Here is an 18,617-nt window from a genome sequence, read left to right on the forward strand (position 1 = left end):
TCTGTTAAGTGACTTGCCCAAAATCACAGAGCAAGTTAACTGGAGGAGTTGGGGCTAGAACCCAGTTCTCCTGCCCCTCTAGAAGGCAGAATAGTATCACTGTTGAAAGCAAGGGTTTTGCATCAGCCTGACCTTGGTTAAGTCCCAGCTATACCACTTACTCGCTAGTAAACTTGGATAAATTCCTGAATTTTTCTAATCCTAGAGTTCTCCGTACTTCTTTACTTCAAAGGGTTATGGTGTCCTTGGGAAATGATCCAATGATGTGAAACCCTATTACAACCTCTGACACAGAGGAAACATTCTAATAATCATCTCAGTCACTATGCCTCCCTGTCTCCGTCCCAGGGGGAAGGACTCCAGCTTTACCAGAAGCCAGCAGACACATCTGCTCATTAGACACAGCAGCCCGGTTCTAGTCTCAAAAGTCAACTGGGATCAGCTCATTGTACGCACAAGCAGCTCTACTGGACAGGAAGTGAACAACATCAGGCCTAACACACGGGACAGAATGTCAGAGTGCTGAGCAGCCAGTTTGGGATCTCTAGGGATTCGGATTCAATAGGTCTGAAACGGGACCAGAGATTCCAAATTGTTAAAAAGTTCCAGGAGAATCTAAAGAGCTAACAATCAAGGACAAGTTCCTAGTTTGACATGAGAGACTCTACTATTTCTGTGAATACAAAAGGGACGCAGTCTAATCACAAGCAATGCATTATCCAATGGATGGCCCAACAAGGCATCATAGGAAGACCAGGGATCATCAATGGTTCCAAGGCTCTTCTGTCATGAAGGGCAGCAAACACCCAGAACCCTGGAGGGAGAATTGAAACCAACTCAAACCAGAAGCAAAAATAAATGTTCAGAGGGACTTCCCTGCCCCAGATGCATAATGTTTTCAGAGCTGGAACAGACTTCAAAGATGACATCCATTATACAGATACCACAGCAGATTAGTGACTAGAACACTAAGGAACCTACCAAGACTTGGAGACCCACAAAGCAAAGATTCACAATAAATTCCCTCAGTAAAGATTGCTGGACGAATTCATTAAGGAAAAGTGACATTCAAACACTCGAAAGACAGGGCTTCAAAATGGCCTACTCTGTAGATATAGAAAGTACCTAAAAATACGGTAGTTCCGACAGCACTCAGAAACACCACAACCACGGGCCTGAAAGGAGACAAGAGTCAGCTAACTATTCTCTTAAAGTTGATGGGCAAAGCAGAAGAGGGAGGGGTCTCCACAGGCCCATATGAATTAAAGTTTTTGCTCATTATTTTATCCTTAGGACCCTGCATACTGCTTGGCAAACAGTATAACATTCAGTAAATATTTGTTGAACGCATGAAAGTAAGAAAGACAGGCCAAAAGAGACCATCTCTGCTCCTGCAGGCTAAGCAGGGTACTGAGTATAGCATTCCTCACGGGGTGGGGCCTTTTTGGTTGTCTGGCCCAAGAACGATAGAAACTGATTGCCCATACAGTGGAAGGAACATGAGCTTTCGAGTCAGGAATACTTGGGTTCAAACTCAAACTCCGTATGATCTTGGCATAAGTACTTGACCTCTTTGAGCCTCAGTGTTTCATCTTTAAAGGGGGATTAATACCACCTACTTCACCTCTAAAACAGGCATGATGGTATTTATCCTTACAAAGTTTCTGGAAGAAAATTACATGAATATATTTATGCAAAGTAGTTAGCACAAGGGCCAGCATACAGTATGAACTTAACAAATGGCAATGTGGGTTGGAATTAATCATGCCCTCTCCAGCCAGAGCCTATATTCTCCTAGGTCACCTCTAATTATACTCTATAGTCTTTCTGATAGGAAGCTGCAGAAATAAATTCCAGTGTAAGTTCACTAGATTTTCTAACAATGCCCATTTCTTTAAATAAATAATAAAATCATGTATACATTCCTTTTCAGTTTACAAAGTCACTTCATATTCACACACATAATTCTGAAACAGTGCATTACTATTATTCCATGTTTAATAGATGAAAATACTATTATCTGTGTTTACTGGATGAAAAAACTAAGACCACCTAGCCAGCAAGAGGCAGACTGAGACAGGAACTATAGATTTTAACATTTTATCCTAATGACCATCAGTTTCTTAACCTGAAATTCAAACAAATGATCTTTCTACAGAATAAAATACTCCAACTCAGACTGCTCCAGAACTCGTGTCAAATGCTGACTGGATTACCCTAAAACAGCTGAAATCAGAAACAAATTTCTGAAAGAAGAGACAATATTTTTTTTTTAAACAAAGCCCCTCCTCTGGACTTAATACATCAATTCTTGATAGCAAAAGACTTAGAATCGGGCCAAGAGAGTTTTAGCAACATCTCTTCCATTTATTAGCCATGGGACCCTGGATGATTCTTAACCCTAGTAAATTTCAATATCCTCATCTGGGTAATGGGAAAGCAATACCACTCCTAAGGTTGTGTGAAGTTCCTGGCACGGAGAAGGCAGTCAGTAAGTGATAACTACTCTATAATGACCACACCATGGTACCAACCATTTGGACTGAAGGAGAAGCGACTTCTTATTTCTTCCTGGCTCTTCTAGCTTCTTCATAACCCCTGTTCTGCATCTGTTCAATGGGGACACAACCAGTCTTCATTTGACCTCACCAGGGAATGAAGATAACAAAAGAGCTGGCAGAGACATTATGCAAATACCAATTATTATTAAAATATTAATGAACTCTGGCAATTTCCCTGAATTTTGATAAACGGTGTTTATTATGCACTGCCAGCCTCTCCCACAATCTGGGCTCTCACATATTAACTAGATAATACCAGCAATCATTCTCCTAAAAGACCAAGGTGTAGAGAAATAAAAAGTGAGTCTAGATGACTCCCGCAAATACCTGCCTCCGAAGGAATCAGAATCTCCGGACAAGCAGAGGAGGTCAGGACAGACCATGGACAGCTGGGTGACCGGTAGCAGGCTCAGATCAACTACACAGCCTATGCAGACCCCTGCTTTGATAGGACAGTGGAGTTTCCCGGTGCTGACAGGTCATTGTTTATGACAATAGCCTACCACAACTTTGCCCTTCTGCGTAAAGTTGCCTCCAATCTCGATAAAACAAAAAGGACCTGGGAAGCCGGTGGGCGGGGCGTTTAGTCCAGGCTAACAATCTCATACAGAAAGTGGTTGCCCCTGCCAGCTGCCTAAAAACAGAGGTAGCGTTATCCACAGCTCCCTTAAAGAGGTTTGCACCAAACTCCTCTGCCATTTCGTTCTGTGTGAGGGGATAATGTTTTTAGGCTGCTGACGATCCTCAGGTGCCGCTCATACAGAAGCAGAACAAAGCCAAGAGGACTCACACCCAGCCCCCCAAAAACTCCCAGAAATAAGGGCCTGGCGCCACCCCTGTGAACACCTTAACAAGCTGAGGGTCATTAAGACACATCATTCGCATATTCATGAAAGACTGTGGACTGCGGCAAGTGAAACAAAGTGCACAAAAAGAGATTTTGTTTTTTCAAGCCAAGCGAAAATCCGCTTTAGGAAAAGTAAATCCACACAGGGACCCTTGCTGTCGCCAAACCTTCACTTGTCTAGAGCCGCCAGCACCTCATTAAAGGAAAGCAGGCAACTCACAAATGAATGCAGCACCACACACAGACAGGCAAGCTCATTTCGCCATCTGCCTTCCAGTGTCCAGAGGGGCAAGAGGCTTAAACGACATGCTCCTGACTTTTCTCTCCCGCAGGTGGAAACATCAAATTCCCAGGGGGCAAGAAAGACTTCTCTTGCAAGATCAACTGGGTAAAAAGGAATAAAAGGGAATTTCGTTTACCTGTCAACACCATGCCACTCATGACATTAAACACAAAATAAATTAAGCACCCTGCAATAATTCACCCTTCGTAAAGGCTTTGCGAAATCAGTGTATCAGCCGTGGGGTTAGCACAGGATTTCCTCATGAGCTGGGCACTTAAACTTACCCCTCCCCACAGCCTCCCATTTTCTGTTCCATGACTATCCCAACTGATGGTGACCCAGCACCTTTTCCTAGTGAACGACCTAGGGCAGGAGACATCGGAATTGAGGCCGGTGCTATAACAACACAATGGCAGACTTCCATTATATACGTCAAAGAGAAAGGCCATGATTAAGCAACTTAAATAACTGCCCTGAGCCTTCTCTGTGTATCCCCACCCTTCTGACAATCACTGTGCTGGTTTTCAGATGTGAAAGCTTTGTAAGCTTCCCACCGCAAGGTTAGGGAGTTATTTAAACACACACACACACACACACACACACACACACCCCACATTTAATTCATCTGAATATTAGTTGAATGGTCGAATCTCTCAACGGAGAGCTTTTCAACCCCATACACAACCTAGGATACACTTAGGGACTGTGGAGCAAAAAGTAAAATCCAGCCCCAAGTTTTAACATGCTTCATCCAACTTCCCAAAGCGTTACTACCCACCGCCGGCACACGTTCAATTTGTATCACCCCCAACCTGGGCTGTGGGGAGGAAGCCAACCGAGAGGTAATATCCGATGATAGAACCAGCAAGGACAGCAGACAGCCGGCTGAAATCCAAGTAGACGGCAGGAGGAAGGCAAAAGCTCAGTCTTCCTCTGTGGTCCAAGACCTTTTTCAATTAAATTTCCCACTACCTGGAAAATTGCCTAAGAATGTATTTGTCGAGCGCACAGAGACACGCAGTAGGGCAGCGTTACACTGGAGTCTCAGTTCTGCGGAGTGTTCACCGCCAGGCCACGTACTGCATGCAGCCAGAGTTGCACCGGTGGAGCGCAAGCTACGCGGGAGGCTCCCAGCAGCGGACACTCACAGCACTAATCCGAACGACAGGACACGTGGGGAGGGGTTCGGTCTCCCCGGCCTGACTCAATTATTTTCATTTACAAAGCATTCAACAATCTGTTAAGGACCTGTAGGTGCCTGTAGGTGGGAGGGCGGCATTATTCTAAACCCGGACGTCGCCAGGGTTCGAAACCCAGGACACCTCTCTCGGCCGGTGCATAGACAGCACACAAAGAGGAAGGGGCTGGCGCTCCTCGGGGTCAGAGCTCTGAGCGTGGTCGTCTTCGAGCTGGGAATTAGGAATTACGAGCTCAGCGAAAAGCCCGGAGAAGCACCGGAAACGCTTCCGACCGCTTCAATGGGAAATCTATTTGCAAATCAAAGTTGCAGGAACTCCCTGCGCCCAGCCTACTTGAGCGGGTTACCAGGGAACACCCAACAAGTTTGGCCACCGGGGGCCCGGCTTGACAGCGCCGCGCCGCAAGCGAGACTAGAGAGCAACTTGTCGCTCGGGCGCCGAGCCAGAGCCCCAGGCTGTCTCCGCGCCCCGAGCTCTGGAGATGACCCGAGACTCGGCGTTGGGAAGGAGCAGGTCCGTGTCTCTGGAGACAAATCCCTTAATTGAAAGGCGCAGCCGGTTCTCACCTGGACCGCGCGGCTTCCAGGGGCTTCCCCCAAACAGTGAGACGTTTCACCACGAACAGTTCACCTGCGCTCCAGCCTCCCGTCGGTGAGAAATTAACAAAAGAGCCAGCGAACTCGGGTGGAAAAGGGACCCGGCACAAAGTATAGTAGGGAGGGGAAGGAAGGCAGCTCAGGTTGCCGCGGAGAAAGAAGGGAAGAGGCGGAACAGAGATGGGTTACACCCCAGGCACCCGGCTCCGGGAAGAAAATCAAGAAGGAAAGAGCGCGCGAGAAGGGGGAATGGGTTCTTCACCCCGCTTCCCATCTCACACACACACATACACACACACATCCCTCCCTCTTTTTCCTCCTTACCCAGCATGGAAAAGATGAAATCCTTGGCTGTGTGAATCTCCAGTGCTCTCTGGTCGTCATATTCCCGCTGGTCGTGCTTCGTGAATTCTTGGATGAGTTTGTTCAATTCCTCCACCCGAGCTCCCGACCTGAAATCCAGCTCCGGGAACGCAGGCTTGTTGTTACAGCCCAGGGAGGCTGCCTTGCTGGCGGTGGGAGCCGCCATCTTCATACAAAACGCGCCGAGTAGCAGCTCCGCGGCGGCGGCAGCACCCACCCCCGCCCCCCCACCCAGCCCCCCTGGGCCTCCTCCCCTCGCCGGCTCCCTGGCTGTGACCCCGGCCCGTGGGCGGGCTGGCGGGCGGGCGTCTAGGCGGGCGGTTCCGGCTCGGTGCGCTCCGGGCGTCCGGGCTTCAGAAGGATCTGGACTGCAGCGAGAGTGCGTGTGTGGCCCCGACACCCTTCCCTGCGGCCCCACACCGGCCCAGATGCTGCAGGTCTCTGCCCTCCCCTGGACCTAGCTGGCAACTGCGGTAGCGGTTGTAGAGCCAACCCGAACCTCCCCCGGGCGAGGAAAGTGAAGTGGAAACAATGTGAAATTCACCAGCTCTGAAATCAACAAGCTGCCGGCTCCGGTGTTACGGAGCCAGCACCAGCGTCCCCCATTTAAAGGGACAGCGCACCCAGAGGAAAGAAAAATAAATAAATGACAGAGGTCTGCGCGCCTGTGCCACTTGCCAATCTGTACTCGGGCAGACGAGAGAGGTGTAGACGTATTCTTTCTCTACCTCCACCCCTTTTGGGGGCAGGGCTTGCCAAGCGCGTTCATGAAGGGAGCCTTCCTCTGTCTGATTTTAAGGGCGGTGTCCTGGGCGAGGGCATCCCTATGGGAGCGTTTCCATCTCTAGAACTCCAAAGCCTTTAGGTGGTGAAGGAACCTGCCTTAAGGAATATAAACCAATCTTCTGCCGTTTCTGCACAGATTGCCAAATATGATAAGATTAAGCGTATCAAAAAAAAAAGAGACAGTACCCACCCCGTCCCGTAGAGACACGCCCATTAGCCAATAAAGTATCCCAACCTTTGCCCGAGGTAATTAATTTTTCCTGGATAACAGCCTATTAAACTTAACATACAATGACTTAATGCGGTTCAGCCCCCTCCAATATAAAGATAGGAAAACTCAAGGGTAGGTGTGGGGGAGGGGGAAGAACAATGAATTGCCCCAGGTTCCAATGAATGTTGAATGACAGGTGAAAATTCTCTCATACAGCAAATACAATTTGAGCACCCACTGTTTGCCAGGCGGAATGCCAGAATCTCAGTGGACAGGGATAAGCCAAAGGACATGGTTCCTGAGCTGGAGTCATACTCACTTGACAAGGCAGGTTCTACTAAGTCATGGTCCTTTAGACAGAATAGGATCTCAGAGGTGTTTTCAGTGTTTATGAGGTTTTTGACTCAGACACGAAGGAGGCCTATTTGTTCTTAGAAAAAAACGTTATCTTCCTCCCTAATTCTCCAAAATCCAACTCATCTGTATCCCACAGTCCCTGAAATGAGATAAAAGCTTTTTCTTACCTGGGTTCTCATGGCCAATAATACAAACTCTTTTGTTCATCCAGGCTCTGTGGTGCCTTTCCCTATAAAATAGAGATGATAATTCCTGTCTCATATGTTGTTTCAAGGATTACATGAAATAAAGTGGGTCAAGCACTAAGTGCAATACCTGACATAATAAACATTTAATTAAATGTTAGCTGCTACTATTGTTGTTGTTATAAACTTAACTCTTTCCTCTTTCCAACCTATCCACATTGTTGCCATGGTGATTTTTACACAACACAGATCTGGGTATTGACATCCTCCTGGATTTTTCTCCTCTTTACTCCCTTCCCAACTTTATACCAAAGCCAATTCCATAACATGCCTTTTTCGAAAGCCTTCCCTAAGACCCTCCCCCAAGCTGATGGCAACATTTTCCTCCTTAGAACCTCCACTGCACCCTTTCAGAAACTTTCATATGCCTCTGATGAATTTTGGCCCTACTTTATCATTGTTAATGCAAGTTTCAAACTATGAGCTTCCCTAGGATAAGAACTACATCTTACTCATCTTCAGATTTGTCCCTGCAGGAAGGCACTCAATGTTTATTGAACCAAGTGATGAGTGAAGAACTTTGGCATAACCAGTTAATTTCTTTTGCTTTTGGTTTCCTTCTCTTTGAAACAAGCTTTCTTACCTACTCAATATTAAAGAGGGAGGATACATGTCCACATGAACGCTGGTGCACTGATGAGGGAGCTACTTAAAACTCTGGCTTTTGCAGGTCTGCTATGCTGCCCTGACTTCTCATCTGAGAGGGTATTACCATTAACTGGGCAGTGGGATAAGCTATGCAAGCGGTTGGAACTCCAACACAAATCCATCCACTCCCATCTGTCAGTGCTTCTCTCATGATCAATGGTAGGCATCTGCGAGACAGCTGGCTGAGGCACAGTCATTTCATGGATCAGAATGATCCTAGTTCACCCATGCAAGCAACAACCTCCAACCTAATACAGTTTGAAAGAATTCAGGTAAAAAAGTCAAGACACTTTTTCTTTGTTAATTTCCAAAAGTGTGAATGAGGCAATGCTTCTCCCTTGTGATACTTATATTCATAGAGATAAAACAAGTAGTTAGAAGGAATTGTGCCTTATTGTGCCTCAGCCCTGGGTTTTGGATGTTTTGAATGAGGGAGTCAACAAATGGTCTCTCTGTTCTTCTACATTTTCTGTTTACTTTCCATCAGCCAGATCCGAATTCTATGAATCATTGACATTCAGTGAGTCTATATATTTGGAGACTGTCCTAAATAGTAAACTAAATACCTTTTATATGCTCTTATACAACTCTGATAAGATGATATAACTATCCCTTGTCCAATTAGCAAAATAGGGAAAGAGGATCAGACCGGAATTTCCTGAATTGGTCTTTTGGGAGACTTTTTTTTTTTTGGTTTTAAATTTTTTTAAATCAAATTACAAACTAAATACCAAAAACATCATAATCATAAAACAAAACAGGAAACAGGAAAACAAAACATAGCAGGAAATAAATAGAAGTCTAATTTCAATAAATCAAGAAGTAGAGGTATTAAAATTACAAAGATATTCTTTGTAATAATTAAATATAACTAACAAAAACTGAGAACGTTGTGGGAGATGGGACATGAAGGATATTGCAATTGCACTTAATACTTCATATCCCATAGTGAGGAGTCAATAGATGTTACCCAAAGTTGATAAATCAACAGGTAGAAGTTGTAATGGTAACTACGATAAGAGTTAAAGAGAGAAACTTTCAACAGTGATCACCTATGAGTGACTGGTTATTTTGTATTACTCCCTTTCTACAATTCTTTACATGTGTTTGTATTACTCTTCTAATTTAAAATAATTAGTTTTAAAAGATTGGGATGTCCTTCACAATGCACAGAACCAAAAGAAAAGATCTCTTTTGAAGTATCTTGTTTTGCCAAAGACTGGTTCATCCACCAAATTGGAATTACTTAAGCTGTAAGAAAAACCCATCACTGACTGGGTAGCCTCCCCTCATTAGGCTGTATAGCAGAATGAAAGCTCTCAGAAGGTCCGGACCACTTTACATGGCCAGCTTCCATCCAACATCCTTCCAAATTAATGTAGTAACAGGGCCGATGACCAGTCACAGGACAGTTCTCATAGTGAGACTCCCCTTTTGGGAGACTTTTTAACCTCCGAGTCCTAGTAGACTGTGAACTCCTCAAGGGGGAGTGCTGTCTCTTCACCTCTGTAAACACCACATTTAATACATTTCCTGGCTCATCTTATGACCTTAATTAATGTGTTTGAATGAATAAATGAATGAACAAATTAATACCATCTCTCAAAGTCCAGGAAGTCAACATTTAGTTGATTTTTGCTGCAATTAAATTTCTCAATGCAAGTTATCTATGGTTTCCCGACCATCACTTGAGTTCTTATAAATGTAGATATTTCTGCTTAAGTTGAATGAAATGTTTCTATTTGTGTGCCTTTTATTTTTCCCTGTGTATGTTATATGGCCTAAGAGAAGGAAGGGAAATGGAGAGGAAGGTGAAGAGAAAGAGAAAGAGAAAATTATTAGAAGATACTAAAGAGTGTCTCGGACTTGTAATAAAAGTGCAGGTTTCTAGAGTTTTGACAGATGACTCAGGAAAGGTCAATGGAGCGTACCATCTAAATAAACACTAAGGTAGGTCGTTCCTTTACTTGCTTGTGTGGCATCAAACAGACCAAAGAAACTCACTGCCTTTTCAAGCTGCTGTCCCACTTAGAGGCAGAACTTGGCCCCTTACTTTCCCGCACCCAAATTGTATGAGCTTGTGAGAGAAGCCTACTGCTTGCTTCTCTGGGGCTGTTTGTTTTTAAATATGGCTCTCAAGTTCTGTGGCAAACTCTCAGCCATGAATAACTGGGCTGTGCAGCCCATGCATTAAAAATAGCAAGCTCCACACCCACATGATGGATTAACAAAATTTAATTTTAAACAAAGATTCTCTGCTCTGAGAGCAGCCCAGGCTACAAGATCTGGCCTCCTTGGGCAGTTCCATTTTCAATAAAAGTCTAACCAGGGGAGGTAGCCCAAGCTTCTTATGATTTGAAAACGTAGTCAGGAAAAAGAGAGGCAAACACCACAGACACGTGGAATGTTGACAGCAAAAGGGACTTGGGGGATAAATTCCATCCACCACCTTCACTCTGAGATAGGAGAACTGGGACACAGAAAAGGAGAGGAGGCTTGCCTACATAGTAGAGGCAGTGCTGTTCTATTTCTCATACTAACTTCAAATTCAGTAAATATTTCTTGTGTTTCCAGACCACCAGAGGGGGTGTGGAAAATGCTAGGAAATTGGACCAGAATCGCAATAAAAACAAGAGGAGAGTGGCCCTTGGGCAAAATGGACTCATTGATCTTGAAAGTTTAAATTTCGATATATCAGGAATTGCTGACGTTTGGAATTACTTAGCTACAGCTTTTTGCCACTAATAGGTAGTAATCAGGACTAGAGCTGAATTTCCTGGGTATCTCACAAAGTCGTTCAGGTGCACATGACCCCGTCTGGGGCAAGTTGCTAATTTTACCTCTTGTGAGATTAGGCCAGTGAATTGTTAGTGAGGTCCCCAGAGCAGGGTGGATAAGTCATGACTTAGTCTATTCAGTTCTAACAAGGTGACCCCAGAGTGAAGCCCCACCCCTCTGACACTCACATGGTTCATGGGGGCTCGTTTCACCCTCTCCTTGAACCCTGTGCCCTAATAGCCCCGGGGGCCTGGGTGGTCTAGCTGTGTAGAAACTGCATATAAATCACCCAAATCTGTCCTTCTATTCTCTGCTCCTGCTGTGCCCCAGGAAGCCAAATCTGTACCTGTGGAAAGAAGAAAATGGACTCTAGGATGGGAGATAACAATACCTGATAACAATTATTAACAATTGTCTTCCTTCCAATGATGCAACACTTTCCGGTTCAAAACACTTATCACATAAATCTATTTATCCTCACAACCTCCTACTGAATAAAGCAGGTTGGTCGGGATTGTGATTATTATTCCAATTTTAGAGATAAGAAACTGAGGCTCAGAGAGATGGTGATGTTTGTGGAGTCATCTGACTAATTGTTGGCTGTCAGCTCTCTATTTAGACGGCATCTCCTGCAAAGGGCTTTTCCTGAACCTCTTCCGCCCCCTCCCCACACCCGGGTAGGTCCTGGAGGCTCCTTATAGACTCATTGCCTTTGACTCTATCACTTCGTTGTAGCTGCCTCATAACTTGTCTGTCTCCCTCACAAAAGTGTACGTTCTATGTGGGCAGAGACTGTGTCTCTCTTGATCACCAATGTGTCTGGCACACAGTAAGTGTTCAATACAAGTTTGATAAAGAAGAAAGTAAATGAATGAACCATGTGGCTGGCTCAGGCCCCAAACTCAGGTCTTTGATTTACAACCCAGGTTCTTTCCATCAAACCTCCCTGGCTCTGTTATCAGCAACCACCGAGCCTCCAGAAAAACACCAACCATCTCTTATGCTTTTGAGAGCTTTACACTTTACCTAGCATTTCACATACACAATCGGCTCCCAAAGCTCAAGTTCCATCATGGCAAGCAAAACCTTTTCTTCTCTGTCTTTTAAAGTCTGAGTGAAGGCCCTTTGTTGAATAAATTTTATGACAAAAGAACTTACAAAAAATTAAGTCTAAATATTCAATATGTCCTTCTTTTGGGGAAACTTAAGCCTCCTTGACCTCCACACATCAGGCAAGAAAAAGCAAATGGAATAATTGCCCTAGAAATCCTATTTCTTTACAAATGACTTAACCTCATCCACTGCTCTGGGGAAACTGTGGGACCCCTCTTAGCAATCCCTGGACACTGAACCATCCCCATCTAGCCCTTGAACTTGCCAAAAGGCCAGGCTCTGGGTCCTCTACGCCAATCCATATCCTGTCTTGTATGTACCTTGGGTGCTGGGTCAGGTACTGATGGCGGGGGGAGGGTGCACAATACCTTATCAGTGAAGACTGGAGATGTTCAGTTTGGCTTGCTGTGAGCAATTAAATGAAGCGTGTCACAGGGGAAATTAATTTATATTATTTCTGCGTGGCTACAGAGGATGGAACCAGGAGAGATGGGTGGCAGTTACAGAAATGCAGGCTCCAGCTCAGGATACAGAAGCATTTTCTATCCATGTGAGCCACTCTGCACAGGATATGCTGCCTTCTGAATTAGTAAACTCCCCATCATGGGTGGTGTTCAGAGAGCCCTGTACCCATCTGTCAGGGTTACACCAGAAGAGGTTACCGAGTTGGTAAGGAGCATAGGCTTTGACCCCTGAGGTGCCTTTCAGCTCTGAGAACCTAATACTGTGATACTTTTTCAGTTAATGCAATAGCTGAGAACTAGTGTCCTGTAAGGATCCACCTCAAAACAGAACTATATTCTGCACTCTGAACACAAGGTGTTTTATATCAGTTTTCACATAAGTTCCCAAATAAAGGATTGTGTCTTTCTTTTTCTCGGCTTAAAATATCCATGGATTTTGTTGTTTCTGGCTTTCCTACTGTCCAATCTAGCAGGCAATTTCATTCCACTGCCTACAAAGAAATTCTGTTGGTATAGACACCTGTCCCACACATCAAACACAAATTCCACACCCAAATTCACATTCAGAGAAGCTCTCAGTAAAAAGAAAAGAAAGGGATTTCCTTGAACACATTTATTTACACACTTCGTATAATGATAGAAGCTGGCTCTCTGAGCGGACCTGTAAAATTGAGCAGGGAATGGTAATGATGACTGTTTTGTTTTCTAAAGCTTGTCAAAAAATGATTCTCTAAGCCCTACACTGTAACAAGTTTATTTGAAAACCTTGGCTTTTTTTTCCTTCAACTATGCCCAGCACAGTACATGAACAGAAGGAGTTGTTTCCCCTTGTCCGAGACCCAGCATGTTTAGCTGTGGTCCAAAGCTCATTTTAAATTCCAAGTTGCAAAACCTGGAGAGAGGGCATTTAAGGAAAATGCTGACACTCCTTCAGCTCTGACAACATTATCACACACAACCATAAATATACTTCCTGGACCATGTCTTCTCATTCTACTTTCTCTGTTAGTAGTTTCTAAGCAGAAAAAAAAACAAACCCTCAAACCTCTTAAATAATTATCCAGTGCTTCTACATCATCTAGTGGAAAAACAAAAGAAAACAGGGAAAAAAAGGAAAGAAATATAAAAAAGAACAGAAAAAACCCCACAGCCCCCTTTCTCTATTTAATTTCTGATGAATCATGTCTATTTAAACTACCCTGCGAATGTGAGTTATGAGCACCTTATTGTGCCTCGGAATTTTTGCGGGGGATGGTGGAGCCATATAGATACACATTATGGATAAATACATTCAGATAAAAGCAAAGGGCCAGAAGTCAGGAGACAGATGTGAATCTGGATTTTGCCATTAGTTAGTTCCATTATCAGAGGAAAATCCTCTCCTCTTCTCTGAAACTCCTTTTCCTCAAGTGTAAATGAATAGAATAAGGTGTCATCCAGGTGTGACGTTCTGAGACTGTGACTCTGACAGGAAAAGACAAGCAAAGCAATCTTGTGCTCAGTACAATTTCTAGCACATTTTGGTTGTTTATGTTTCCCCAGTCTTTCCCTGCACAGTTGGACACTCCATAGTTGGACGTCCTAAGAATTTTGTTGAGGTTCCTAGCTTTAAAAGAATTAACCTGAAATCAAGAGAGGAGAATTTGTAAGTGCATGGAGAACCCCTCCTTGGCATGTCTTGGCTAATAGCCTGTTATTCTCTGCTGGGGGGCGGGATAGAGCAAAGCCTGCTGTGGAAACTCACTCCGCAGCTTGGCCCTGGGGCACAGAGAGATGGCCTCTGGGCTCTGAGGGACCAACCAGGGCTCAGCAGGTAGGTTCAGACTCTAGAAATTTTCCCTTAAAGATGAGAGGAAATAAAGGTACCCAAAGAAAGTACCCCAGGAAGTATTTACAAGAGGCTGCAAAACAGTTATAAAATAATTTTCTGACCCTAAAATGAGAAGCAAAGGTTTGATGTTCTGAAGCTCAGGTGCAGGATGAATGTATATATGGGTCTTTATAGCGGGTTTATAAAGCGCTTGATGACAAGGAATTGTGGTTTTGGCAAAAAGCCTTAAGGAGGCTTTTTATTTCTTTACAACCAAGATATAAAAGAAGTCTGGTCCCAGAAATGTAGGCTGAAGTTTTCCTTAGGTACTTTGGAGAAGAGCAAATTTCTAAATCTCAGGTAGTAATTGATGATAGCATGATGAGCCATGAAAGAAGCAGCAATCATCACATAATAAATAATATTCAAATGTGTATGATAACAAAAATAGATGCAAAATTAACGATATTATAGCCAGGTATGCAAATCACAGGTATTAAAGAAGGGTAGGAGGGAGTTCAGAATTCTACCAGATCAAAATCCTAATCATTCAGATAAAAACATGATGCATTGATACAAAGAATGCATGTGACTTGCCTATGGGAACACGCCAAATGGCAGGACTGAGATTTTTTCTGCCATATATGTCAGCACAAGAGCCCAAGTATGTAAGGACAAGTTGAAACCTACTACATAGCCAAAAGTGGTATTTTCCATAAAGCTGTCTTTTTTATTCCTTCATTCTTTCAGCAAGTATTTCTTGAACTTCTATTATGTGTCAGGCACTGTTCTAGGCACTGGGAATACAGCATTGAACAAAGCAAAAATTCATGTCCCCTTGGAGCTTACAGTTCATGGAAGTCACTTAAATTTTTTTTCCAGGTTGAGTAGAAAATGTTACTTGGAGAATAACGGTCTATATGGATCTAGATGAGATTTCTTTGTAAGTCACTTAATTTAAATGATAAACTGGATATATTGTGCTGCAAGTAACCTCTTTATCTATATCAGTCAGGGCTCTCTAGAGAAATGGAGCTAATAGTGTATATGTACATAAAGAGATTTATTTCAAGGAATTGGCTTATGCAATCGTGAGGACTAACAAATTCAAAATCTGTACAGCAGGCAAGTCCTAAATCTGTAGGGCAGCCTGGCAGGCTGGAAGCTCAAGCAAAAGTTGATCCTGCAGTCTTGAGGCAGAATTTCTTCTAGAAAACCTCATTTTTGTCCTTAAGACCTTTCAACTAATTCTATAAGGCCCATCCACATTATTGAGGGTAATCTTTACTTAAAGTCAACTGATTATAGATATTAACCACTTCTACAAAATACTTTCTCAGCAACAGCTAGATTAGTGTTTGATAAAAGAATTCGGTACTATGGCCCAGCCAACCTGACACATAACACTAACCATCACACATCTACCCTATAAATCTATTAAGTGCTGATCACATTCCAAGCTCTGACATACATCATGCACAGTTCCTGCCCTCTGAAAGAAGGGCATAAACCATTTACATAAAAATATGAAGCTCTATACATCTATAAGAGAGATAAAGGACAAGTGCTAACTTTGAGGGTCTGCAAAAAGAAACAGTACTTTTAGTTAAAGAAGTTGGGAAAAGCTGAAAACACAAAAGACAGTTGACCTTGTCCTTAGAGAATGGGTAAAATTAGAACAAGGAAAACAGGAGGGTGACTTCCTAGTGAAAGAAATGGCAAAAGCAAAAGTGTAGAGTCAGGAAAATGTGTGATGTATATAGAAACATGGAGTGGTTCAGTTGGGCTGGAAATATAGAGCATTCATCAAAACCTCTTTTGTTTAGCTAGTGATTACCCAGTACTTGTTCAAGTACTTATTCCAAAGATACTCAAACATTTGCAGATGAAACAGAGAGATCAAGAGGCTCCTCCAAAGTCACACAGAAAACTTTCACATACAAGTCAGTGCCATTTTCTTTCAGAAGCTACAGTTGACTCTTCAGAAATGATTTTTACCATCCCTAAGAAAGGAGACTATACTTTATCTTTGTTATTTCAATTTACTTATCTTTGAAAAAGTCATGTTATTCTTTGATAAGCGGAAGAAATTTATTAGGTCCTAGCTTTCAATGAGCACATAGGGATCGATGCCCCGAACAAGATGGTCAGGGATTTATATATCATAAAATTAAAACTTATTGCTTTTAGCACTCAGTGGAGGGTATTTCTTGGTTTGTGCTATAATTAAATTGCCATGGTCAGGGGAACGGTATGCAGAAAGAAAGTACATATAGGAGCCACCGTGTTCACCAGAAAGTCAAGTTCACCCAGGACTCCAGTTATTTCACAGTGGTGTGCTTTTTATATTCCACTTGTTACGGTTCCTTTCAGCCATCACGTTTCCATGCCCCAAGCCCGTCCCTTATTTCAAGGACTAGCTGTTGGTCTAGCAAGTCACTATGAAATAGATTTTGCCTGTGCCTTACTCCACTACCAGCCTCCCCCATCCCTGCATTAAAGTCAGTCATCTTTTTGCTAACCTAGGAATTCATGTTTTCTACTAATGACCTCACCAGCCATGGGTTTGCTCCCCAAACTGATGGTTTTATGGCACTCAAAACAATGTGCCTGGTTTTGAGACTAGTATAACATTTTAAAAAATTAAGAGAATTAGAGGAATTAGAGGATTCCAGACATTTGTCAAGCAAGTCTTTACTCAGTTTCATATCACGGTGAATTGAGCAGAAGCAAAGTAGACCTATCTTCCCCCTGTGCCCCTCCTACTTTCCTCTTTATGAAACGGAAGCTGAGGACCCAAACCAGGAAGTGACATCATCAAGTGTCTGGTTTCATATCTCCATAAAGTGCATTACTTTAATTAAATCTATCAAAGAGGCTAGTAAAAGGGAGGCTGGGGGGAAATGAGGTTATTAATCAAAGGTATTAGATAAATGGACATCACCAAGGAGTGGATATTCACAGATGTGTGGATCGCTCAAGGGGGATCAAAGTTCAACTTCCTCAGTGGATAGCTGGACATTTGTCTTGTGACGAGGTCCTATTATTTCCAAGGGTGGGGAGAATCAGAAAGTGTCTAAAGATTCAGAATCCCATTACTTTAAATTTACACAATGCTTTAGATTTATTGTGTACGATATCATATTATTGCTAATCTCCACAGCAATCCTGTAGGACAGGCACACCATAGCCTCACAGACTATTGGATTACATTTTGGAGGGCAGAGTTCAACCCTCCACAGCACGTGAACAACCTGGTTAGCTGTGTGTCTAGGAAGGTACCTGTGTGTATTTCAGAAGGGCTGGTGTGGAGAGATAGACATGGAGCATCTTGGTGAAGATAAATGGTAATCACACGAAGTAACTGACGGTCTTTGTTAAATAAAATTTCTCCTTCAAGAGTGGGTATTAATCTACTGTAACAAGGTTTAGCTTACTGTTTTTCACTCTGGTCTCAGGATAAGGTCACATCCCTTCAGATAGAGAGAAGAGTATCCCCTGAAAAGAGTGTACATTCTCAAAGACAATCATCAGGGTAGAGGGCCTCAGAAAAGTACAAAAGGCAGGGCTGAGGTAGGTAGAAAATAAGAAGCCTCACTTGCTTGATATTGGAAGTAGAAGAGTATGAAAAGTCAAAAGTCACTTCCGGATGGGTCAGGCTCCCATCTGTGGGGTGGGCAGGGGTGTGGCAGCTGGGGGAGGCATCTGTTTCTTCCAGGACTTGAGAACACCACAAAGCTGGGTGGGAAAAGCTGCCCATGTAGCTGATCATTAAAGGAGGAAGTGCTGTCACGTGGGGAGAGTGCAACAAGTGCTTTAGCAAGCAATTCCTTTGGGAGTTTCAGGTGGCATGGGGTTAGTGGAGATCCAGCCCCTCCACCCCAGGATTCTAATCCTGCCATTGCCCTCCTTGGGAGACTTTACTTTGAGTTTGTTCAGGTGGGTTCCCTTGCATATTCACCGAGGGATAATATTTCAATGATAAAGTCATGGAAGGGGGAGGGTGAATGCCAGCAACTTCTTCTTGATGTTCTCCAGAGAGGGAGCATTTCCCACAGTAGCGGTCCAGTCCTTTACAGTGCCTTAAATAGACACGATAACTAGTTGATTTCATCCAAATGGAGATCGAAGTCCAGTTTTCAGACCTGTGGTAACCACTCTCTGTACCTGCGTGACTCTTCATTTCCCCAACAACTTTGTCCTTAATAGCTAGTGATTTCCAAGCTCTTGTTGAGTCTCAGACAGCATGTCATTCAAGCCTCATGATCTCCATAAAAGGTTATTGGATTATTCCCATTTGTCAGGGTAGAAAACTGAGGTTTGAATTGATCATGTAACTCATCCAAGGCCACATTG

At 43.5% G+C, this 18,617-nt stretch overlaps 1 protein-coding gene across 2 annotated transcripts in view; it reads right to left on the bottom strand.

The window, feature by feature from the left end:
* Window positions 1-17,776, bottom strand: part of MB21D2 (Mab-21 domain containing 2) — a 116,891-nt gene extending 99,115 nt beyond the window's left edge. The window contains exon 1 of one of the 2 annotated variants that reach the window (XM_082461528.1): window positions 5,811-17,776. In XM_082461528.1, the coding sequence (XP_082317654.1) occupies window positions 5,811-6,021 (211 nt within the window). In that variant the 5' untranslated portion in view covers window positions 6,022-17,776. The remainder of the gene's footprint in view (window positions 1-5,810) is intronic. The other variant, XM_082461529.1, reaches the window with a different exon arrangement.
* Window positions 17,777-18,617: the final 841 nt, after the last annotated feature.

Source organism: Balaenoptera physalus (genome assembly GCF_965194825.1).
Source record: "Balaenoptera physalus genome assembly, chromosome: 4".
Classification (NCBI taxonomy): domain Eukaryota; kingdom Metazoa; phylum Chordata; class Mammalia; order Artiodactyla; family Balaenopteridae; genus Balaenoptera; species Balaenoptera physalus.